This window comes from Coccinella septempunctata, chromosome 2 (assembly GCF_907165205.1).
Source record: "Coccinella septempunctata chromosome 2, icCocSept1.1, whole genome shotgun sequence".
In the NCBI taxonomy this organism is placed as follows: Eukaryota; Metazoa; Arthropoda; class Insecta; order Coleoptera; family Coccinellidae; genus Coccinella; species Coccinella septempunctata.
In genome coordinates, this window is record NC_058190.1 from 35972064 (window position 1) to 35992285 (window position 20222).

The following is a 20222-nucleotide window of genomic DNA, read 5'->3' on the forward strand; positions in this document are numbered from 1 at the left end:
ATTTAGCATCCTTTACGTAAATCCCATCTTCGCAACATCGATCGAGATCGCCTTGTTGCGAAAATGGGATTTACGTGAAGGATGCTAAATTACTAGTGTAGTAGAAAACTGTAGCGTCCGGTTCATGAGCTGTCCAATTCAAAGGAACTCTCCCCTTGTATATTATTACGTACCTCGAAATCTTTAAAGGTGTTTCACGAGCGTTTTACCATATCCTAATGAGGAGGATGATCTAGGCCTTCCAGAAAAGTTTCTTCTTTTATACCTGAAGGCCACTAGTTTTGGAGATACATGGTGATTTATGGATTTGGGCTTAAATTTCGATATCCATAATTTGAGAACGAGTGGTTCGATTTTAATGAAAATTTGTGAGCTTATTAACTTCCAATAGTCCTTCAAGATGGCACATGCAATTCTCAGATTTTCGGGACAGAACTGAAATATTGAGATTCATCTTTCAATTATCAAAATTTATATTTTCTGGATCAAAAAATTTTTGTTTTCAGAATTCAATTTTCACTTCGCATAGCACACTTGTTCTAAAAATTAAACGAACGAATGAATGTCTTCGGGAAAAATCATCAGGCATTGTGTGAAAAAAAATGGTTACTGGCAGTGATGCGGCTTATTATTCATTCCTACCCATGCCATTCGTTTGAATGGCGTTCCCAGCTTTAGAAAAAATCAGAAAGTGCAATATTATAATAAAGTAAAAAAATCAGCAAGTTCTTGACCCTTTTTTTCAAACTTCACCATTGGTTGTTGCAATTCAGGCTCACAAAGCACCGACAACTTATGCTTTCTATATCTCGTCCGAACTATAGAAAAATTCTTAGGCAAAATTTGAAAGGTGTTGGATCACTTGTTGAATTGCTTCTGTAAAACATATATTAGACTTAGTCCAGTGCTACGAGGTCGATGGCGATGTTTCATTAATTTTTCTTGATTTTGAACATTTAGGTGGAAATATGATACCGACCGCCTTCCATCCAGGACCCAACTTCCCTGGATATGCTCCAGTTCAGATCGCTGCAACTCCACTGGGTCCGAGACAGTTCGTTCCTCATCAGATTATTTACTGGCCGTATCCCAGTCCACCGGTGTCGCCAACTAATTATTATCCAACGATGCCGCCTCCTAGTGCTATGCCGCCGCAACAGCCACAACAAGCAATGGTTAGTACATAGTTGTAGTCTTAGAACATAAATACATGGAATGGACATTGACGTGCTATGAATGTATTTGTTGTGGTACAAACATTCGATACTTCTCTGTCTAGCGCGACACTAAGGCAGTGGCGTAAAATAAATAAATTTATATAGCTCCTACCTTTCTGTACGGAAAATTGACGTGATAATGATGTCAGATCCACCTATCTCAATTGTGATTGGCGACACTAAGCAACTATCTCACTCCAGTCTTTGGACAACAAAAAATATTTATTTTCCATTCCTTGTATCTATGTTCCAAGGTTGTAGTGGACTTAAAATAAGCTGGTGGTTGTTTTAATAAATGCTTCGATACTCTCCTTTGCCTATTTTCAAAAGGTGTTGAATTTGGAATTATCGTACCCACCACCACCACTGCTCTGGTGATGGGTTGATAACCGAATCATGGTCTATAATTTTCAATATGTTTTCAGATTTCTGAATTTTTAAACAGGGTGTAGTTGAAAATGAGGCTTTTTTTGCAACAGAAGATAGAACTGGTCAAAATGACAAAGTTGAAAAAAATTTTAAATGATTACTGAAATAGATTCTTATACGACCCTAGACCGTTTGTTAGCTGAATTATCGTAAAGCAGTGCGAAAAACATCTCCTGATTCGACCATATTGGCTCGTTCGATATTTACGTGGTAATGAAAATGGAAACTCAGGATTGCCGAATTGTTCTCATTATTTTTCAGTAACTCTCACGATTTTATGAAATGGCTCATTTCGATAGCAACTGACAGAACAGAACCGGAGTATAAAAAATAGAATAATACTTCAAAATCTCACCAATAAAATTCGTCTAATTTATTCACGAATTTTTTCACAATGGGCATCACAATCTTCTTGTTCGAACATTCCAAAAATCGTCGTAAAAATGAGATGAAATGGGGAAACTTCATAGCACTTTTTCAACATAACTGACATAAGCACTTTCAAGAAACTGCCTCGATTTCCTACATCTTTTTTTCACCCTTAATTGCACGATACAACAATTATGATTCTCTCAAAAGTGACCTGATGCATCTAATCCGATGAACTTGGTACATGTCCAGCCATATGTTTATGTTTTGTTTCGTTTTTGCGATGCCGGAGTCATCTTCCACAGTCCCGCACTTGAAATTCAATGAAATTTTGTCGAACTTCTAGGGGTTGGATATTTGATATAGACAATTTTTGCTTATCGACTGATTTTGACGAGTTCTACCCTCTGTCAAAAAAAAGCCTCACCTTTGAAAACACAGGGTATATAATCTACCATAATGAAAGATTTGCTAGTGCTTGATAGAATAGATAAATTTCTCTTTATTGAGTTCAATGGCTTATAACTTATAACCTTTATGGATATCAACTCGCTAATTCCAAATATTACTACATTTTTGAATGTATTTTCAAATTCTACGTTCAGTCGTGAAATTTTTGCAGTCTTAGCTATACCTTGATGAGTTTTCGAGTTATTCACTGTTTTGCGGAAAAGGTGACAGGTGTAGGTTTGTAAAAAACTGCTTATTTCTCAGGAATGAGCAATGCACAACCTTATATCTTTTTGATGAAATTGGTTACTTAAAAGAAATTCAATATTGTGTTGTAATGTGCAGGAGGATGAAATGGGTCAGCCATAATTGGATTTCAGAAATAGACATTTAGTCGGTTTTTTTTCAAATGTCGAAAGAATCTTTAATTTCGATCTGGATCAAAAAAATTTTATTACCTTAAAATGTAGGGTCAATTTGGGTATAGGGAATATCAAGAAGACTTTCCCTATTTTTGTTTCCAGTCTCAGGTGGTCCAGTGTAATAATACAGTGTAATAATAGAGGGTGAGTCCCTGACTCGTACAAATATTTCAACCCTAGATTCTTGAGAAACACTTTTCTCCTTCACAATTTTTTACGATTCGGCCCTTATAAAAAGATAGAGCCATTTTAAGTTCTCATAATAAGCTGTGCCACCTATGGAAAAATAAAATTACCTTCAGAATAACTATCTAAATCTTAACACTACACATCTGCGGATCTTTTAAACAGAGTTGTATTCTGCCAAAGTACCCAATTTCACAGAAACTTTTTAATTTTTGAACATCATATTACTCGAAAACGGCGCATCATACGAAAAATATGAAGAATGCTTTTATTTTACAAAACGTTCAAATATTCATTAAATGGCGTCCATCTCAGATTCAAGAGTTGAGTTCTTTGAATTTTTGATATTTTTATGGTATGTAATGGTCAAGGTGATATCTTGTGTTCGAAAAAGATTAATCAAATGAAAAACTATATTCCGAAATTCATTCCATTCGATAAAACCGTTTGTCAGATAGAACTGAAAGAACTTTTTTTCGTGGTTTTTCAATAGCCGGTATCTTTTAAACCGAGCCGATTCGGAAAAAGTGGTAAAGGAAAAAAGTGTCTCTTTTGACCTCAAGAATCTACTGTTGAAATATTTGTACGAGTCAAAGACTCACCTTGTATAACTATTGGGATATCATAAATCGAATATTCTATATTATTAATCACACGGTTTCTCTGGATAGTCTAGATGAGTAGAAATAAAATATCCAGTAGGAAATGTATGCTAATCTCAGAGGATTTTGCGGTTAATTGATCTTTTGAAATATTAAATGAACCTCCATCAAAAAACATTCGATTCAGTCAATAGCTTATTGTTAGTATATCTTCAAAAGTAAATTATCGTTTGAAAATCTATCCATTTGTATACGTTACTCTCATAGTCAATTGAGGCTCAGTTGCAGAAACATTCGTCAAGATTTGAAGCCCCATTGAAATTATAAACTGCCATTTTTTAAAGGAATAATGGAGGATTAAAATTTAAATAGAGTATTGAATTTTAACAGTTGGCTGTGAGCTTAATAAAAATTCTGTCATTATGAAACAAATATTTTTTTCAGATTCCTCCGGAATGCGTTTCTTTACCTCCTATGGGGACGATTCCTACAATAGATGCAAGGCTCATGTCTGACGGAATCCAAAGATCGGAGCACGAAAAACCAAGGCAAAATTTCCCCCAGAATCAATACGTTGAACTGATTATCTAACTGACATATCATTATTCGATTCTTAAAAGAGTGAAAATCAACTCTGAAGCCAAACCTGAAGGCCACTTCTGATAATTGCCGAAGATATACTTTATAAGTTATAAGTTCCTCACTTTAGATCCAGGAATTATTTTGTGGATGGCTTACTCATGTACTTTGTTATTCATCATTTTTATTTAATCACCGTTTTTCATCTTCATTCTTTATTTTTGAAGTTTTTCGAAATTTTTATCATATTTTATTATTTGTTTTTCAAATAAATTCTCTATTTTTGTTTATATAATAGTGACTGACACGATTATGATATCAGGTCCTCACCATTCCTCCTATTTCCGATAGATTATCCTCAATTCTCCAAAAAACAACAGAATTAAGGTGATTGAGTTTCATCAATTCAATCTCACAGCCATCACACAATAAATCGCAGTTACTATAGATATAAATAAATATTTGCTAAGATAATTTAATATATTACAAATTACGCATATAATATATTTCTTGTCGAAATCATAATGACAAGATGAAGATGTACAAGATTTCTCTATTTGATTTTTTTCACAATGTCGTTGTGAAGAAAGTCTCGAGGTTGAAAGGATGTAAATATTTTTGAAACAACAAAATTTTTAACGTCTTCCATAATATAATTGGTAGGCAATTTTATATCAATATACAAATCGAATTTATTGATACATATCTTGTTTGGGATAATAGTTCAATTATAATTGGTGCTTCGTCCAAATCCTGACTCGAAGGAGCCCAATGAGTTGTAGAACAACTCGTGGTATATATTATACATACTTACCCCAAAAATTCCCTGAATTCATTAGTTTATTAGATTTCTAAGAAAAAGTGCACTCCCACAATGTGATTTGATAAGTAGTAAAATAGTAACTGAATCTTACACAACGAATACAGTCATAACTAAAACTCAATATATATTAGAATAAAATTAGTAGTTAAAGTGCAATAATTGTAGAAGTTGTGTAATATATTAGTGATAAAAAGTAGTCAAATTGGCTAATTTTCTTGATTTATATTGTTATCTATAGTTATATTATATATATTATTTAAAGAGTGTTTAATTCGATATCAATAACAACGTTGTTTATTTTTTAATGAGCAGCCAAGCAATTTAGTCGACTATAGTGTACCTTCTGCCGTCAAGGTCGTTTTAGAAAAGATTAACTACTATTAAATGACAATATTTTTTAAGTATTTAATGTAAGATTTATGTAATTGTTTTCCGATATTCTTCCCATGAAGATGACACAGTTGAATATTTTTTTGTTTTTGAGAACATTCAGAATAATAAAGCTACCTGTTACATAATTTTGTCTTACTTATTTAGCATAAGTAATATCCTTATCAGTGCAATAGAAAAAGCATACAATTACTGAAAAGTTGTAACCCACGCATTAATTGTTGGAATGGCTTTAGAAATGTTCCAATATCCTATCTCTCTCCAACAGCGCAGTTGGGCCAAAATGTGCCGCTGTTTTTCAATCAAATTCCCTAGGGAACTGAAGCTCTAAAAAATGGTTGATATGAAAGCTGTAGAGCATGAAATTTCGCGTCAAAAGAGGCCAAACGCATATGCAGGGTGTTACCTTACTAATTTATAGTAAAAAAGAAATAGGTTGCATGTTTCACCCTTCCGAAACATCCAAAAAAAAAGATTTCTTAGGTAGCCTTTTTATTGCTAGCACACGCTTACAAGATGCCATTCCAGTCCTACAAAAAATAATAAAATTTTTGTAGGAATGGCCTGAAATATCATTAGTTCAGATCTACCCCCTTCCAACTTTCGCTCTTATTTGGTAACAGCTTGTATTTCAGACAAATAACCGTTGTCGTTAGAATAGAATAGAATAGAATATATAATTAATTCAAGAATTATTGTACAACACAATAAAATTGAAATCCGTCAAAATCAAAACTATTTACCTTCTACACAATTCAAAAAATTCTGACAGTGTATAGGGTTCACCTTCAACAATAAATTTATACAAACTCCTCTTGAAGATCTTTACATTGCACAAAGTTCTTAATTCATAAGGAAGAGCATTAAACAATTTTATCCCAAAATACAGAGGAGAACACTCCGTCATCGCTAAAGAATGATAAGGATGAAAAAATGGTTCTTTTCTTCTGGTTTGATTAACATTTTTATATCTTTCAAAATATTGTGGATGATGTTTCATGAAAATTAGTACCTTATATACATATAGACCACACAGTGTTAAAATATTTTGTTCCCTGAAATGTCCCCTACATGACTCCCTAAATTTTAGTCCTAATACAGTTCTCAACATCGATTTTTGTCTTAAAAACACTTGTTCAGATAGTGAGCTTCCCCCCCCAAAAAATTATGCCGTAGGACAACAATGATTGAAAATTAGAGAAATATACAGTCTTCAGTGTATGATGATCCACTCTACTCTTGAGTATGAATGTTGAATATATAACTGAGTTCAGCTTCCTTGTTAGTTGGTCAATATGACAGTTCCATTTCAGGTGATCATCAAGAAAAACGCCCAGGAATTTGGTAGAGGTGGACACCACAACCTGTTCATTAATATGCTGTGGGATAACGGCAGAAGATCTATCTGTACTGAATACTACACATTCAGTCTTCGCTATATTCAGCACTAAGCGATTGTTCTTGCACCAATTGTTTATCTCATCTAAGATTTTCTGTACCATCTCTATCGTTAGTCCAAAATTAGGAGATCTCAAGATAATATTAGTATCATCTGCAAATGATATCAGTTCTACAATAATTGCCTCGATAATTTTATTGTACAGGAATGATGGAAGATCATTAATGTAAACCAGGAATAGCAATGGACCCAGAATACTACCCTGAGGCACACCAGTGTTGCTTACTTTCTGTGTAGACTGATATTCACAGTTATTCACTACCATTTTGACAGTTTGAGGCCTATTACTCAGATAGCTTCTTATGAGTTTCAGTTGATTGTCTCTAATTCCATATCTCCGCAGTTTTTCTAGCAATATCTCTTTGTCCACACAATCAAACGCTTTGGATAAATCTAAAAATAACCCAATTGGTAATTCTTTCCCATCCAGTGCTGCTAAAAGAGAGTTATATAATTCAAATATAGCCGTCTCGGTTCCTTTTCCTTGGATATATCCATGCTGACTCGGAGAAAGAATCTTGAATTTTTTGAAGAAATTCAAAAGTCTTCCGCTCAGAACCTTTTCGAAAATTTTTGCAAAGCTAGATAAAATACTGATCGGCCGATAGCTTCCTGGTTCTTTTAAATCTCCTTTTTTAAATATTGGTTTTATTACTGCTATTTTTAAGGCCTCTGGAAAAACGCCATCTTTAAAAGATCTATTCATTATTTTAGCCAAGGGCTCAGCAATGAGGTGTATAGTTTCTTTTAATATATCTTGGGGAACGTCGTCCCATCCTGATGATCTGGAATTTATCATCTTTTTTACTGTATGAATGATTTCCTCTTCAGTGATGTCAAAAAGGAAAAAGGATTTCTCATTACATGGTATTGAACTACAATCACCCCTGTCAGATCCATCATCCACGTTGAATGTTGAGTGAACATTAACAAAAAAACTGTTAAAATCATCCACCAATTTCTGCGGTTCCCTTTCATCTTCAATTGGGCTCGAATGCCTACACTTTTTCCCCAATGATTCATTCACAATTTTCCATACTGCTTTTGATTTATTACTTGATTTCTCGATTGTATTTCGGTTAAGTTTTATTCTTTCACTTTTTATTAAAGAGTCATATCTATATTTCATTTCTTTATATGCTGATAGATAATGGTCAGATGATCTAGATAAAATAAATAGGTAATCAAGTAATTTTTTATGATCTTTGATGTTGTTAGTTGTCTCTTTATGGTTGATATTGTTAAAGAAACGGACTGTTTTTATGGGAAAGCAGGACTATATTAAAAAAATTATTCCATTTGATAAAATTCTTAGTGGAATATACTTGAAAATAACTTTTTTTTATGTGTTTCCAACAGAAAATTTCTTTTTTTTTCAGCCGAAGTGGAAAAAATGATAAAAGAAAAGAGTGATTCTTTTGACCTCGAAAATCTGTTGTTAAAATAATATGTACAAATCAAAGACTCTACCGGTATACTACAACAGGTAAACGTTATTCATCATCGACTTCCAGACGCGTCGATTTTAACTTGGTTGCTGTGGGCGCTCTTATAGAGACTGAGAAAAAAAATGGCAAAAATTTTATGATCTATTTAAGAAACTCATACGAAAACTTTTTATGAACCCATATCGAAAAACACTCTGTTTTCGAGATGTAGGATGTTGAGATTAATTCCCTGAAATGAGATCTTTTTTATCAAAACAAATTCTGAAATATTAAAATTGGCAAACTGGCATTGCTACAGCAGTAGTGGAAAAAAATTCAAAATAACTCTCTTTAGGGAATGTACTTTGAGAGCCTGTATTTGTAGAACAGAGCTTTTTCGGATATCAAGCATATAATGTTTTCGTTCAATTGTTTGACCTAGAATAAACCAATGAGTTTTTCAACTCATCGAAATAATTTTTATTTTCGAAAAATAAAGAATTCAAATATAACATAGAAACTTGAACGACAATAAATAGCATAACAGCAAAAAGTGTAAGTATTATATAGGTAAAATAATTTCACAGGCACAGGTACACGAAGCGTTGAAAATATACCTACATAATTGAGATAGAAACTTGAAAAAATATTCATTAAAAAAATATATATAGAAGAATATTAGGTAAAACAACACCAAAATGAAAAAAAAGTTTTCAGATATAAATTTTTTCCATTAGGAAATTCTTACTGTCACCTTATCAAGAATTTCATCGGATTCTGAGTCTGATAGAATGAAATGAGATTATCTGAAAGTTCCACTGAATCAAGTAGGTAAGACTTTTTTCAATGAATCTGATTGTTAGATTACCTTTGCCTGTGGATTATAATATCTACTAAATAATAAAGTGAAGTTACGTTACACCTCCACACTCTTTAAATAAATCGATTATTAGGAAAAACCATAATTTCCTCACGTCAAAGCTGCGTATTGGCAGAAGAGGAAAGTGAATGAACTAAAAATTCACAAGAACCCGTTCTTTGGGAATCTCCACTTAACACTTAATCGAGAGGACTACCTACAGTATTTAAATCGCAAAGCAGGGACGGCGTATCGATATAGGTACATAATATGGGTAAACTAAATATTGCCAAGGGTAACTCAATCACACAACCTTTACAAGAATACGAACACCTTACTCACATCTTCCTCTTTTTCATACAAGTATGTAAGCATTTCCCGGATGAATGAAAAATTGTGTTTCCGTCAACTATTCGAAAGAAATTGGGTGATTATGAAGTATGAAAAAAAAAGGATGAAAGAAGCAAATATGCATTGAGTAAGAAGTAAAATATTTATTTTCAGAACAAAACACCCTAAGGAAAATATTTGAATAATCATTCAGTACCAATCAAAGAAATTAGTGCAATTATTGCACAAATTGAAGGTCAAATTATTATACGATGAACGTTCCCTTATCAATAGTTTTTCTTTCGTTTGAGGAAAACCAAAATCTATAATATTTCACCTAGGTGAGGCCTAAACGTTAAGTGGCAGCCTGCTTATCGTTTACTTTTCTTTTGAATTTCTCGATGAAAACTGGAAGTGTGATTCACTCTTTTCTAGTTCCGTGAATAAAGGATATTCGGTAAACAGAAGTTCCTGGTGTTGTAAACTGCATAGTATATATATTGTAGCCTTAGTGCTTCGTGAGAATATGGCAGCAGACGGCATCATAGCTGACTGAAGCTCCAACGGCTGTAGACCTGCTATTTGAGACAATATTTGTTACGCAGAAACAAGCTCGAAGGGTAACTTCCTACAAGTCTTTTTGTGAAAACATATTATTTCAGAGGTAGAGTGGTTAATGAGCTCTTCCAAATTCAGCTCAAGATAACCAAAATTTCCACGTCTGGAAGTCACAAAGAATATGCTTAATAGTTTAGTCCTTCTCCAGGCAAAGCCTACAAAGTATGTTAACGATGTTAAGTTTTTGTAAGTGTCCTCTATTTCTACAAAGTCTCGTAAAGTCAGCTGTTATAGATATCAGAAGAGTTCTAGCCAGAGCCAGTCGTTGGGTTATCTATTCCCAGAGTGGGGTAGACGAACAATCTTCAAGAATTTTTCGCAAGAGCACATGTATTTTCTCGAAGTGAAAACAGAGTACTCAAAGAACTTACTAGAAAAGTAAAACGTGAACAGTTTGACAATCTTTGGAGAACTTCAACAACTCCCAATTCTAATTTTCCAAGAATAAATGCTGGGTGCTCCGGGGCTTTTTCTGATTCATATCAATGACCTTCGGTACGCATCGAGCAACCCCATCCACTCCTTTACAAACGAAAGAACACTGCAATCCAGCATATCCTTCAATCCTTGACACCAATGTCAAGAGAGATGTGGCGTAGGTACTTAGCAGGGACCTCGAAATCATAAACGACTGGGATTCCAGGAAACGAAACGAGTGAGCTTCAAATAGTTGGAGATGCAATAAAACTAACACGAATTTGCTGCCTATATTATTATGAATGAGCAGACACAGGGGCATTATAGGGACTCCTTGGTACTATATTGAGACTGTATATCGCGGGAACTTTTCTGGAACAACCACGTGGAACTTGGAGACTGCTGCAAAAATAAGCATCCTCCAACTTGGAAATACTTCTTGAGGTAGAAAGCCAGTATACAGTCCAGCTTCGGACATCTAGAACGGCTTGATATGATCGCACTTTTGTATCAAGAGCATCCAGACTTTGAAACTCTTTGCCACCAAAGGCTTTACCGGAGAGCTCTGACCTTCAAACCTGCAGATGCCGGCGTATCAATAAACTCTTTCTAAGCTCCATTGGTCCAAGATATACTCTTCATGTTAAATCTAGCCTGCGTGAATCATTTCAATCACAAAAAGCATGAAATATTAGTGCCCTAGAGTTTCTGTTTTGCTCGTTGAAAAATTGTTTTATGCCAGTAAGCTAGGGGTAAGCACAACCCTTTAATTTTGAATAATGCTGAAATGTGTTGCAATAACTAATTTTGAAGATCGTATCGAGTACTATCTGACCCTATAATTTCGCTGCAAAATATCCATCGATAATGATGAATAATAGCCATTTTAAGTTTTTAAAATATGCTGTGCCACCCCTGCAAAAACAAAATTACCTTCAGAATAAATATCTGATTCTGTGACACTAAACATCTGTGGATCTTTTGAACGGAGTTGTATTCAACCAAAATACCCAATTTTTACAGTTCACAGTTCACAGATATTTTTTAATTTTTGAACAAATTATTCGAAAACGGCGCATAATACGAGAAAATATATGAAGAATACTTTTATTTTACAGAACGTTCAAATAAGTATTCGTTAGATAGCGTCCAACTTAGTTTAAAGAGTTGGGTTCTTTGAATTTGTGGTATTTTTATAGTATGTAATGGTCATAATGAGAAGGCTGAAAGACGTGGGTGATATCTTGTGTTAGAAAAACATTCATCAAATAAATAATAATAATGTCGCACACCGGGCGATGATTCGACGTTGATTCCGAACACAACCATGGTTGTGCGGAGGATCACTCCAGTCATCTTTTAAACCGTGCCGATTCGGAAAAAATCGAATAAAAAAAACGTGTTTCTTTTGACCTTAAAAATCTAATGTTAAAATATTTGTACTAGTCCAACACTCATGCACCCTGTATATATAGGGATAATTTGTTGTCTCTTACTGCTTCCGAAATTCAATGAGCCCCGAATGTCAGCCACCCTGTACAGGCTGTCCCAAATTCGATGCTCACTGGGAGAATCATCAGAAATCAGAACTATAGGACTTACAGAAAAAATAGTGTGTCTCAAAGGGCAATTAATTTCCATAATCGTTACGATTATCACATAAATCATAAAAATTACCGAAAAAAAGTTTTGGAATTTTTCGAATGTGTCGAACATAAACCAAGATCAGCGGAATATTTGTTCATTTTTGAGAAATCGTTGAGAAACGTTCCGTACTCCAGAACTTATCAAGATGTTTAGGATCAAGTGTCTTATATTTAATTATTTTGAAAAAAGAGATCCGGGATCCTTCAAAATTTTTTCCCTAAAGGAATGGTTTCGCTTGTGCGTCGGACGCATGCAACGACTGCAGGAAATAGCTGCTGCGAGTGCTGCGTCTGTCGAGTGTTTCGCCGTTGCTGCCACAGTTGCGTCCGACGCACAAGTAAACAAACTCGCTTCTTCGTAGTTTCGTATGAGCAGTCCATGCGACTGACGCAGCAGCCACTTTCTGCAGTCGCTGCATGCGTCCGACGCAGAAGCGAAACCAACTTAAGTCTTATAGTTCTCGAGATGCTCTCAGTAAGCATCGAATTTGAGACACCCTGTACATGAAATTAGAGAATCTTACAACGTGATAACATTTTTTCGTTTTTCTGCTCTGAATTCTCTAATATTTCTCGATAAAATCTTGTTAGCTGTGGAAATCGCGAGATGTAAATAGAGTGAAATAATGAATTTGAACTTTTAGATAACCGAATGTCGACAAGGAACCCAACTTTTGACCTTCAGAATTTGTTGCATGGACGTATCGTTGGAAGAACGACAAAAAAATAACTATCGTCAGTTCATTTGGAAGTTAATGTTGGGAACCCCCTTTCCGAATGATTGGACGCCCATGAAATTCAGAAATTCATTCCATGAAGCTGTTTACGCCCCACCCACCCATTCATATTCCCGTTGTTATGTATAAATAAGCTCATCAATTCAAAACAATCAACATTGTTCGAAATTCGTTTCGATCATAAACAATTGTCAATCGCAGCTTTACTGCCATGGCGAAGTATTGTATCATTTTCCTACTATTTGCGTGTTTATTTGCACGAGTGACACAGGCCAAAATAGTGATTGTTGGGGCCGGAGCGTCGGGAATAGCTGCGGCTGCAAAACTGATAGAGAAGAACATTACCGATTTCATCATTCTGGAGGCCCAGGAGAGACCTGGAGGTCGTATTCAAAGCATCTTCTTGCTGGACGGTGAGGAGGGAGGTAATGTGGATCTGGGAGCCGAGTACGTGGTTGGAGAGGAAGGTAACGTTGTCTACGAGTTTGCAAAAGATGACTTGAAGCATTTCGACAAGACCAAGAAGTCGAAGGCTTATTATTCTGATGGTACTTCCGTTGATCAGGAGGTGCTGACTGATATTTCCGAATTCAAGGAGGGTTTGAAGCAGCTGTATGAGGGTAAAAAGCCGATTTCTGTCGCTGAGGCGTTCAAGGAAAAGTGAGTTTAAGAGGAGTTTATACCACGGGACATTCTCGCCATCCGTATTAGCCGTAAGGGGGGAAAGATTACCAGAATATGTGCTGTTGCCAGAGCACTTGAACGATTTGTAGAAGTTGCGAATATTACAATAGTCGAAAAGATGGCAGAACGAACGTTCAATTTCTGCAGGTTTCGAATTGTAGCCAATCGTGAGACTTTTCGAAAAAAATGTTATGTGGAAATTCATTGAAAAAATCATTACATCTCGGAAAGTGAATGACATCAACGGTGTAGAACCTATTAATGCGGAATATTTTTATGATGAAGCATTAGGTAGGGGTAGGAGTCCGGGGAGACTTGCTCAGGTAGGAGACTTGCACCACCTCAAATATTTCAATTCAAATTTCGCGCTACCGGTATCGTAAATACCTTGCGATATACTCGTAACAAGGCACAACTAGTGGCGGCTCCATTTTGGCCGCATCAGAACAGTTCGGGATTGAGAGGGTTGAACGTGATTTTGTTGTTAGGAAGTAAGAAATTGAATAATTTTTGTTTGTTACACTGTCTGAAAAGTTTAGTAGGTGCTTGTTGTTATTTGGATTTATTGCATTCGTTGATTAATATTGTTTTACAAACGATAGACCTTTTTAATAAAATGTTGTAAAAGTTTCAAGAAAACATCTGTTGAATAGACTAAAAGGGAGTGCGGGATACTTGACCCATGCTATGGTCGGGAGACAAAATCAGTGGTCCAAGTTTCCCGCACTGAGCTTAGATAATAGTTTGCTTCAAAAAAAGAAAATTGAATGATAAAAATAAATATAAAAAAATATACAACGGTTAAATAAAGTAGAAAACATCTCTAAAATAAGGGAGAGTAACTTTGAAATAGAAGAAATGTATTTCACTCGCTGATACATCTGATGATGAAAACCTTGACATAGACAATCGTTGGTCATTGGAAATTTTCTTTCTATCAATGATTTTCCTGATAAACAAACTCATGGTCAAATCTCTCTCCACCTGTTCAACTCTCCCATAGGTTAGGAAGACATAAGCCAATTTTCGGTTCTTAAAAAAAAAATTTGCTTGATTCGCAGTCTTAATTTTTTTGACTATTGAAGGGTATAATATCAAGTTACACATTCGTAGGAAATATCAAATTCTTTCCCTAGTCTTGAAAATAATAAAAATCAGAGAAATCAAAACTTAGGACTAAGGAAGGCCTGGTTCAGCGGTCAGGTAATTCTAATTCTAGAACTAAACTTGAAATTAACAGACTTTGGGATTTAAAACTGCAATAATATGCAATAAGTTGAAACTACAGGTTACAGGACAGGTCATCATGAACTAACCCTTAAATTTGAAATTTTTATTTATTTCTGCTGGACAGAAACCATTCAAAGGTTTAAGGCATAATTCACCATCTAGCATCTACGCTTTATCTGAGCACTAGCAAAAAATGAAGTGAAGGTTACACCTGACAATCTGAAGAATCTATTGTAATAACAAAACACGTACAGTAGAACAAAACCCATCCTAATGTATATTATGTTAATCAGTTTCTTTATTTGGATTTTAGAACAATTAAATTACTTTATGGGATAAATGTTTCCTAGTTTCTGCTAAATCTGATTAATTCCATTTGTTGGTTTCAAATCAGCGGATGCATTCTTATTCATTTCGTTTATACGAGTAATTCCATTTAAGTTTGGCTGGGTGTATACATGGTATTTACTGAAGTTCGGCAAAATTGTAGGGGGTGATATTTCGTGGAGGAACATGAGGTCTAAGGCCAAATATGCACCCCTTACAAGATCAAGGGTGGATTAAAGATTGGAACTTTTTTCACGTTTTCGTTGATAAATGAAAAGCAAGTAATATTTCGTTGAAGTGTTCGATATGTCAGTAGTCTTTTATTGCTCTAAGCAGAAAAATTTGCTCATCTGAATACATTTTGTTTCAATGGTGGTCAGTAGTAAGTACCTTAAAACCACCCTAATTTCTCCCGAGATTTTAATTTGCAGCTGAGATCGTCATTCTTTGAAACTTCAGAATGTTTGTCAAAATAAGGTAGGTATTCCAGATTATGTTGTAAACCCAACAGTCTCGGTGAAAAATTGACCAAAAAAGTAGAAAACACTGGCCCATTTATGAGCATGTTTGTAATATTTTGGTAGTTGTAATATACACAGATACCTACAAACAGTAGGAGGATGACATCTTTTTTTTGTTGAGAGTATGGAATGGATTGTAATGGAAAAATATTAATGAATCTCATTGAATTTTTCCTTGACCAGAAAATTTGATCAACGAAAACGGGATAAAAGTTCCCATTTTTCACTGCCCATATCTCAGGAGAAGTTCATGTTGTCGACCCCATGTTTCTCCAAGAAATATCAATGATTTCGGGCCATTTTTTTCACTTCTTGATCCACAAACAGAGGTAGTTGGACAAAAACCGGATTTCTGTTTCAAACGTGACGTAAAAAAATTTCCTGATTACGCTCACATCTATTCTTAGAATCACACAATGATCTTTTAATGAAGGTGATAATCACCAAATAAAAATCCACTAGTTAAACAAATATTGCAAACTCGAATCAACCTCCAAGAAGCATGATTGTATCGCAAGATGTTGAATGGAAGATAATGGATTTTCCTAACTTATTCAGAGAAGCATCATTATTTATTCTTACTGAACACTTACTGGAACTTACATAAACGTACGTCAATACCATGCATACCTGAAAATAATCTTCAAATTCGGCGAATACGGTAATCGACCATTCTTCCAATGTAATTTCTGAAGTTCTTCGTTTGGCATATCAACATTCCAATACTTATGGTATCTGACTTCAAGGGTATGGCATATCTATTGCCAGTTAGTACACTCCTTATTGAATTTTGTCGGATCTCTATCTCTTCTATGACATTTCTTATAACCCCTGTATACGTTGAAATAATCTACCGTTCTGCTAATTTTGCACGATAACTTTCCTGTATAGAAGCTATTCTCAATCTTCAACTCACTACTGGGATCAGATATGTTAGGAAGACGAAAGGAACACCTACTATTACCACTATGTTTATCGTTTCTTTGGTTAGCTAGAATATGCTGTAGATATAGAAAGGAGACGAAAGATATAGTGAGAATCTATCAATTGTGATGAGGTGATTTCAATATCTCACGTAAAGTTATCAGGAAGGAAAATGTACGTCAATTTCTACTTCCAGATTCAAAGATTCCATTCTGAAAAAGTATGTTGATACCCCAGCAAAATCTAAGCAAGCTATGGATCTCCTCAGGGTCTGTGAGAAGTCATATTTGTATCGTCAAGCAACATTCGATTGGTCGAAACTACTGCTAAATGACCACTACAAACTCTCCAAAGGGGATCAGATGATGAACTGGAACGGCAAAGGCTACAAACACTTCCTGGACCTTCTGATGAGGAAATTTGGTGACGAGCATAGACTGCGGTTGTTTCCCATATATTACTACAGCACCGTTGACAGCATCAACTGGGGAAGTGATGGAAAAGTTCAATTACTAACTAAAGAAGGCCAGAACTACGAAGCAGATCATGTTATCTTCACGCCATCTGCCGGTGTTCTCAAGGAGAAACACGAGAAGCTTTTCACCCCAAAATTACCGGCCAAAAAAGTTGACGCTATTAAGGATATTGGTTTCGAAGCCGTCATGAAAGTTGTGCTTCAGTATGGCCAGAAATGGTGGGATGATGATGTTTTTGAATTAGTGTTCGTTTTCAATGCTGAAGACGAAAAATTACTCACCGAAGAATATAAGGTGGGACATCAGAAGGTGAGTGAATACGAAAAGTGAATAAGTTGCTTTTTTAGTAGTGTAGGAGGTAACATAGCCAGGTATGGTACCAATAAGCGAATTGTTTGAATTCTGAAAGAGGTGAGCCCATTGCTAGGAATCCGTTTTCAGAAGAGAATTAAAACAAATTTCATACAAACTTTTCACGATTATATCGAAACAAGAGGCAACATTGTTATGAAATTTGACCACATAGCTGATCATCAACCGTTAGTAGGAATAAGAAAACCATCTTCATGGTATAAGAACTCGTCAGCTTTTTGTGTCAGCTCTCAAAAAATTTGATCGAGAATTCCATCACACTGTTGCCAATAGTTTCGTGATGATTGAAAAACACGTAGATTCATTTTCTTTTTCATCACCTTGTATATTCGAAAATTTCCACTGAAAAAACCACAAACGCAACTTATTTTATCGTGTTTTACCTTTCCTACCTACTGGTTCACTTTTTTTGAAACACCTTGCATAATCTTTACAGAAATGCATTCCCAAATAGATGAGCAGGTTGATTTAAATTAATTTCTTGATCAACAAGTCGAATGGCTTTTCGTATGTTTTGTGTATACCATACACTGAATGAATAAAATCTATTTTAGTTGAATTTTTTTCTTCAGGATGGAAAAACGTGGTTGACCTCATTCTACAAACTTATGACTGCACCAGGTTTACCAAATACCCTTATCGCATGGTTTTCTGGTCCTATGGTTCCAGAAGTAGAAAAATTGGACATGCAGACTATAAAAGAGGGAATAGTTCTATTAACCAAAAAATTCTTGGGAAAACAGTACAATGTGACAACTCCCCAAATAGTAATACCGTGAGTAGGCCTACCTATTGACAGAAATTCCAAATCAAGTATCAGTATTTGATTTTTCACTCCTGCATGGAAACTATCATTGATGGAATTCTACGAAAGCACCCTACCTTTTTTTCTTTTTCTTTTATAGGACGAATCCTGATAAATTGTACATACTTCATATACAGGGTGATTCAAAACTCGAGGTGAAAATTAAGGGACATATAGAGACTGATATTCTTGATTGAACGTAAAAAAAATTTTTGGCCGATAAGGCTTCGTTTCCGAGTTTTTGGACAATAATGTTTCTGTATGCAACCAATTAAATTTCATAAGTACCACCGGATGTTGGACGAAATGTTGTCGCCTGTTTTAACCAAAATTTCAATGGTGGATGGATTGATTGGTCGGCGTGGTCAGGTGCTATGGCCAGCGATATCACCTGATTCGAAACTTTTGGATTATTTTGTATGGGGACATTTGAAACAACAAGAAATGGGAATTAATGATAAAGAACAATCAATGGAACGAATTATTATGCAGTCGAATCCACACATAATAGGCAAAACATGTAATTAGTGTACAATTTCCTTATTTTGTGTTGCCAAGCATGTATCGATGCTAATGCAGGCATTTTTGAACATTTGATTTAACTTTTTCTGTATTTTTATCAGCTATTAAAGTTCAAAATTGATAGCATGCAGAAATTTTGAACACTTATATCTCGGAAACAAGACAATATCCAAAAATTTTATTTTACTTTTTTTATCAAGAATAGCAGCCTGTATACGTTCCTCAATTTTTCGCCTCGAGTTCTGAATCACCCTGTATAGGTGACACGTTTGATTATTATGATACAGGGCGCTTTCCAGTTTTGGGTCATATTTTCAAAATGCTCCATTCTTGATGATTGATTTGTCAATCATCAAGAATTCATGACATTTGGTAAACAGGATGACCACATAAATCTCTAGATAGACGAAGTGAGATGTTTTCAATTTCCACGAATGGAATTGAATTTTCGAATAAAAAAATTTCAGAACCTGTTCTGAATTCAGAAGAATGTGAAATATTGTAACATGTGGGATAAAGTCAGATATGTTTGATTGCATCCTGACATTTTTGTGCTCTGACATAAACATGGTTTATGGATTTTCTTAACATTGTGGTCATCCGGTATACCAAATAAGATGAATTTTTGATGATTCAGTTGTCGAATAGGACAATTTGAAAATTTAAATTTAAGTGAAAGTAAGTACAACACAAAACAATTTTTGGTGATTTTTTAGGTCCACGTGGTATTCCAATCCCAATTTCAGAGGGGTATGTTCCCACGAAACACTTGCTTCTGGAAATAGAAAGACGCAGGTGCAGAAAGACATTGCTGAGCCTTTATTGAACAATGCCAACATTCCTGTTGTACTATTCGCAGGAGAGCATACTCATGAGACTCATTATGGGACAGTCCATGGTGCCGTGGAGTCAGGTTATAGAGCCGCTGACGAGTTAGCAAAGCATATCCATAAAATTTAGTGAATTTTATACTCATATGATTTTTTTTGAACTTTTATTATATATTGAGATGATTCCTTTTTTATTATTATCTACATTTATCACCATAGGCCTTGAGACAAACACGTCAAAAATATCATGGTTGTAACATACGATTTATACCTCTCGGATCACAGTAGGTAGGTACCATAGTTGCAGAAACAAATCAGCTGTTTTCTTTTATGAAAAAAAAAATCCTGCTTAGTACCTTTTTCTACTTTAAACAACCTACATAGATAGGTAACAAAGGTGGTTTATGTATACGCACTTCGTATAAGTGGTCGTTTAATACAGAAAGAGTTAAAAAGCAGGATTGCAGAAAATTTAGAGACAAATAATATACTTATTTGATTTGAAGTGCAACTTTTTGTCTGTACTATTAAATTTTACGATTTTGTGGATATTAACCATGAAAATGACCAC

The 20222-nt window shown here is 34.9% G+C and overlaps 2 protein-coding genes across 2 annotated transcripts in view; both read left to right on the forward strand.

Moving 5' to 3' along the window:
- Positions 1–5595, forward strand: part of LOC123308296 (RNA-binding protein fusilli) — a 98137-nt gene extending 92542 nt beyond the window's left edge. Inside the window, exons 11-12 of the mRNA XM_044890898.1 lie at positions 961–1175; positions 4120–5595. Of these exons, the coding sequence (XP_044746833.1) occupies positions 961–1175; positions 4120–4266 (362 nt within the window). The 3' untranslated portion in view covers positions 4267–5595. The remainder of the gene's footprint in view (positions 1–960; positions 1176–4119) is intronic.
- A 7509-nt stretch (positions 5596–13104) lies between these two features.
- On the forward strand, positions 13105–19835 carry LOC123307827 (possible lysine-specific histone demethylase 1-like). Its single transcript, XM_044890279.1, has 4 exons — positions 13105–13620; positions 16843–17431; positions 18067–18269; positions 19538–19835. The coding sequence occupies exons 1-4, from the start codon at positions 13172–13174 to the stop codon at positions 19779–19781; spliced, it is 1485 nt and encodes a 494-aa protein (XP_044746214.1). The 5' UTR covers positions 13105–13171; the 3' UTR covers positions 19782–19835.
- Positions 19836–20222: the final 387 nt, after the last annotated feature.

Bases quoted from the DNA above. Each gene is read 5' to 3' on its own strand.
- LOC123307827 (XM_044890279.1), top strand. From the start codon at position 13,172: ATGGCGAAGTATTGTATCATTTTCCTACTATTTGCGTGTTTATTTGCA. The intron at 13,621-16,842 runs GTGAGTTTAAGA...TTCTACTTCCAG, and splicing joins GCTGAGGCGTTCAAGGAAAA to ATTCAAAGATTCCATTCTGA. The intron at 18,270-19,537 runs GTGAGTAGGCCT...GTGATTTTTTAG, and splicing joins ACTCCCCAAATAGTAATACC to GTCCACGTGGTATTCCAATC.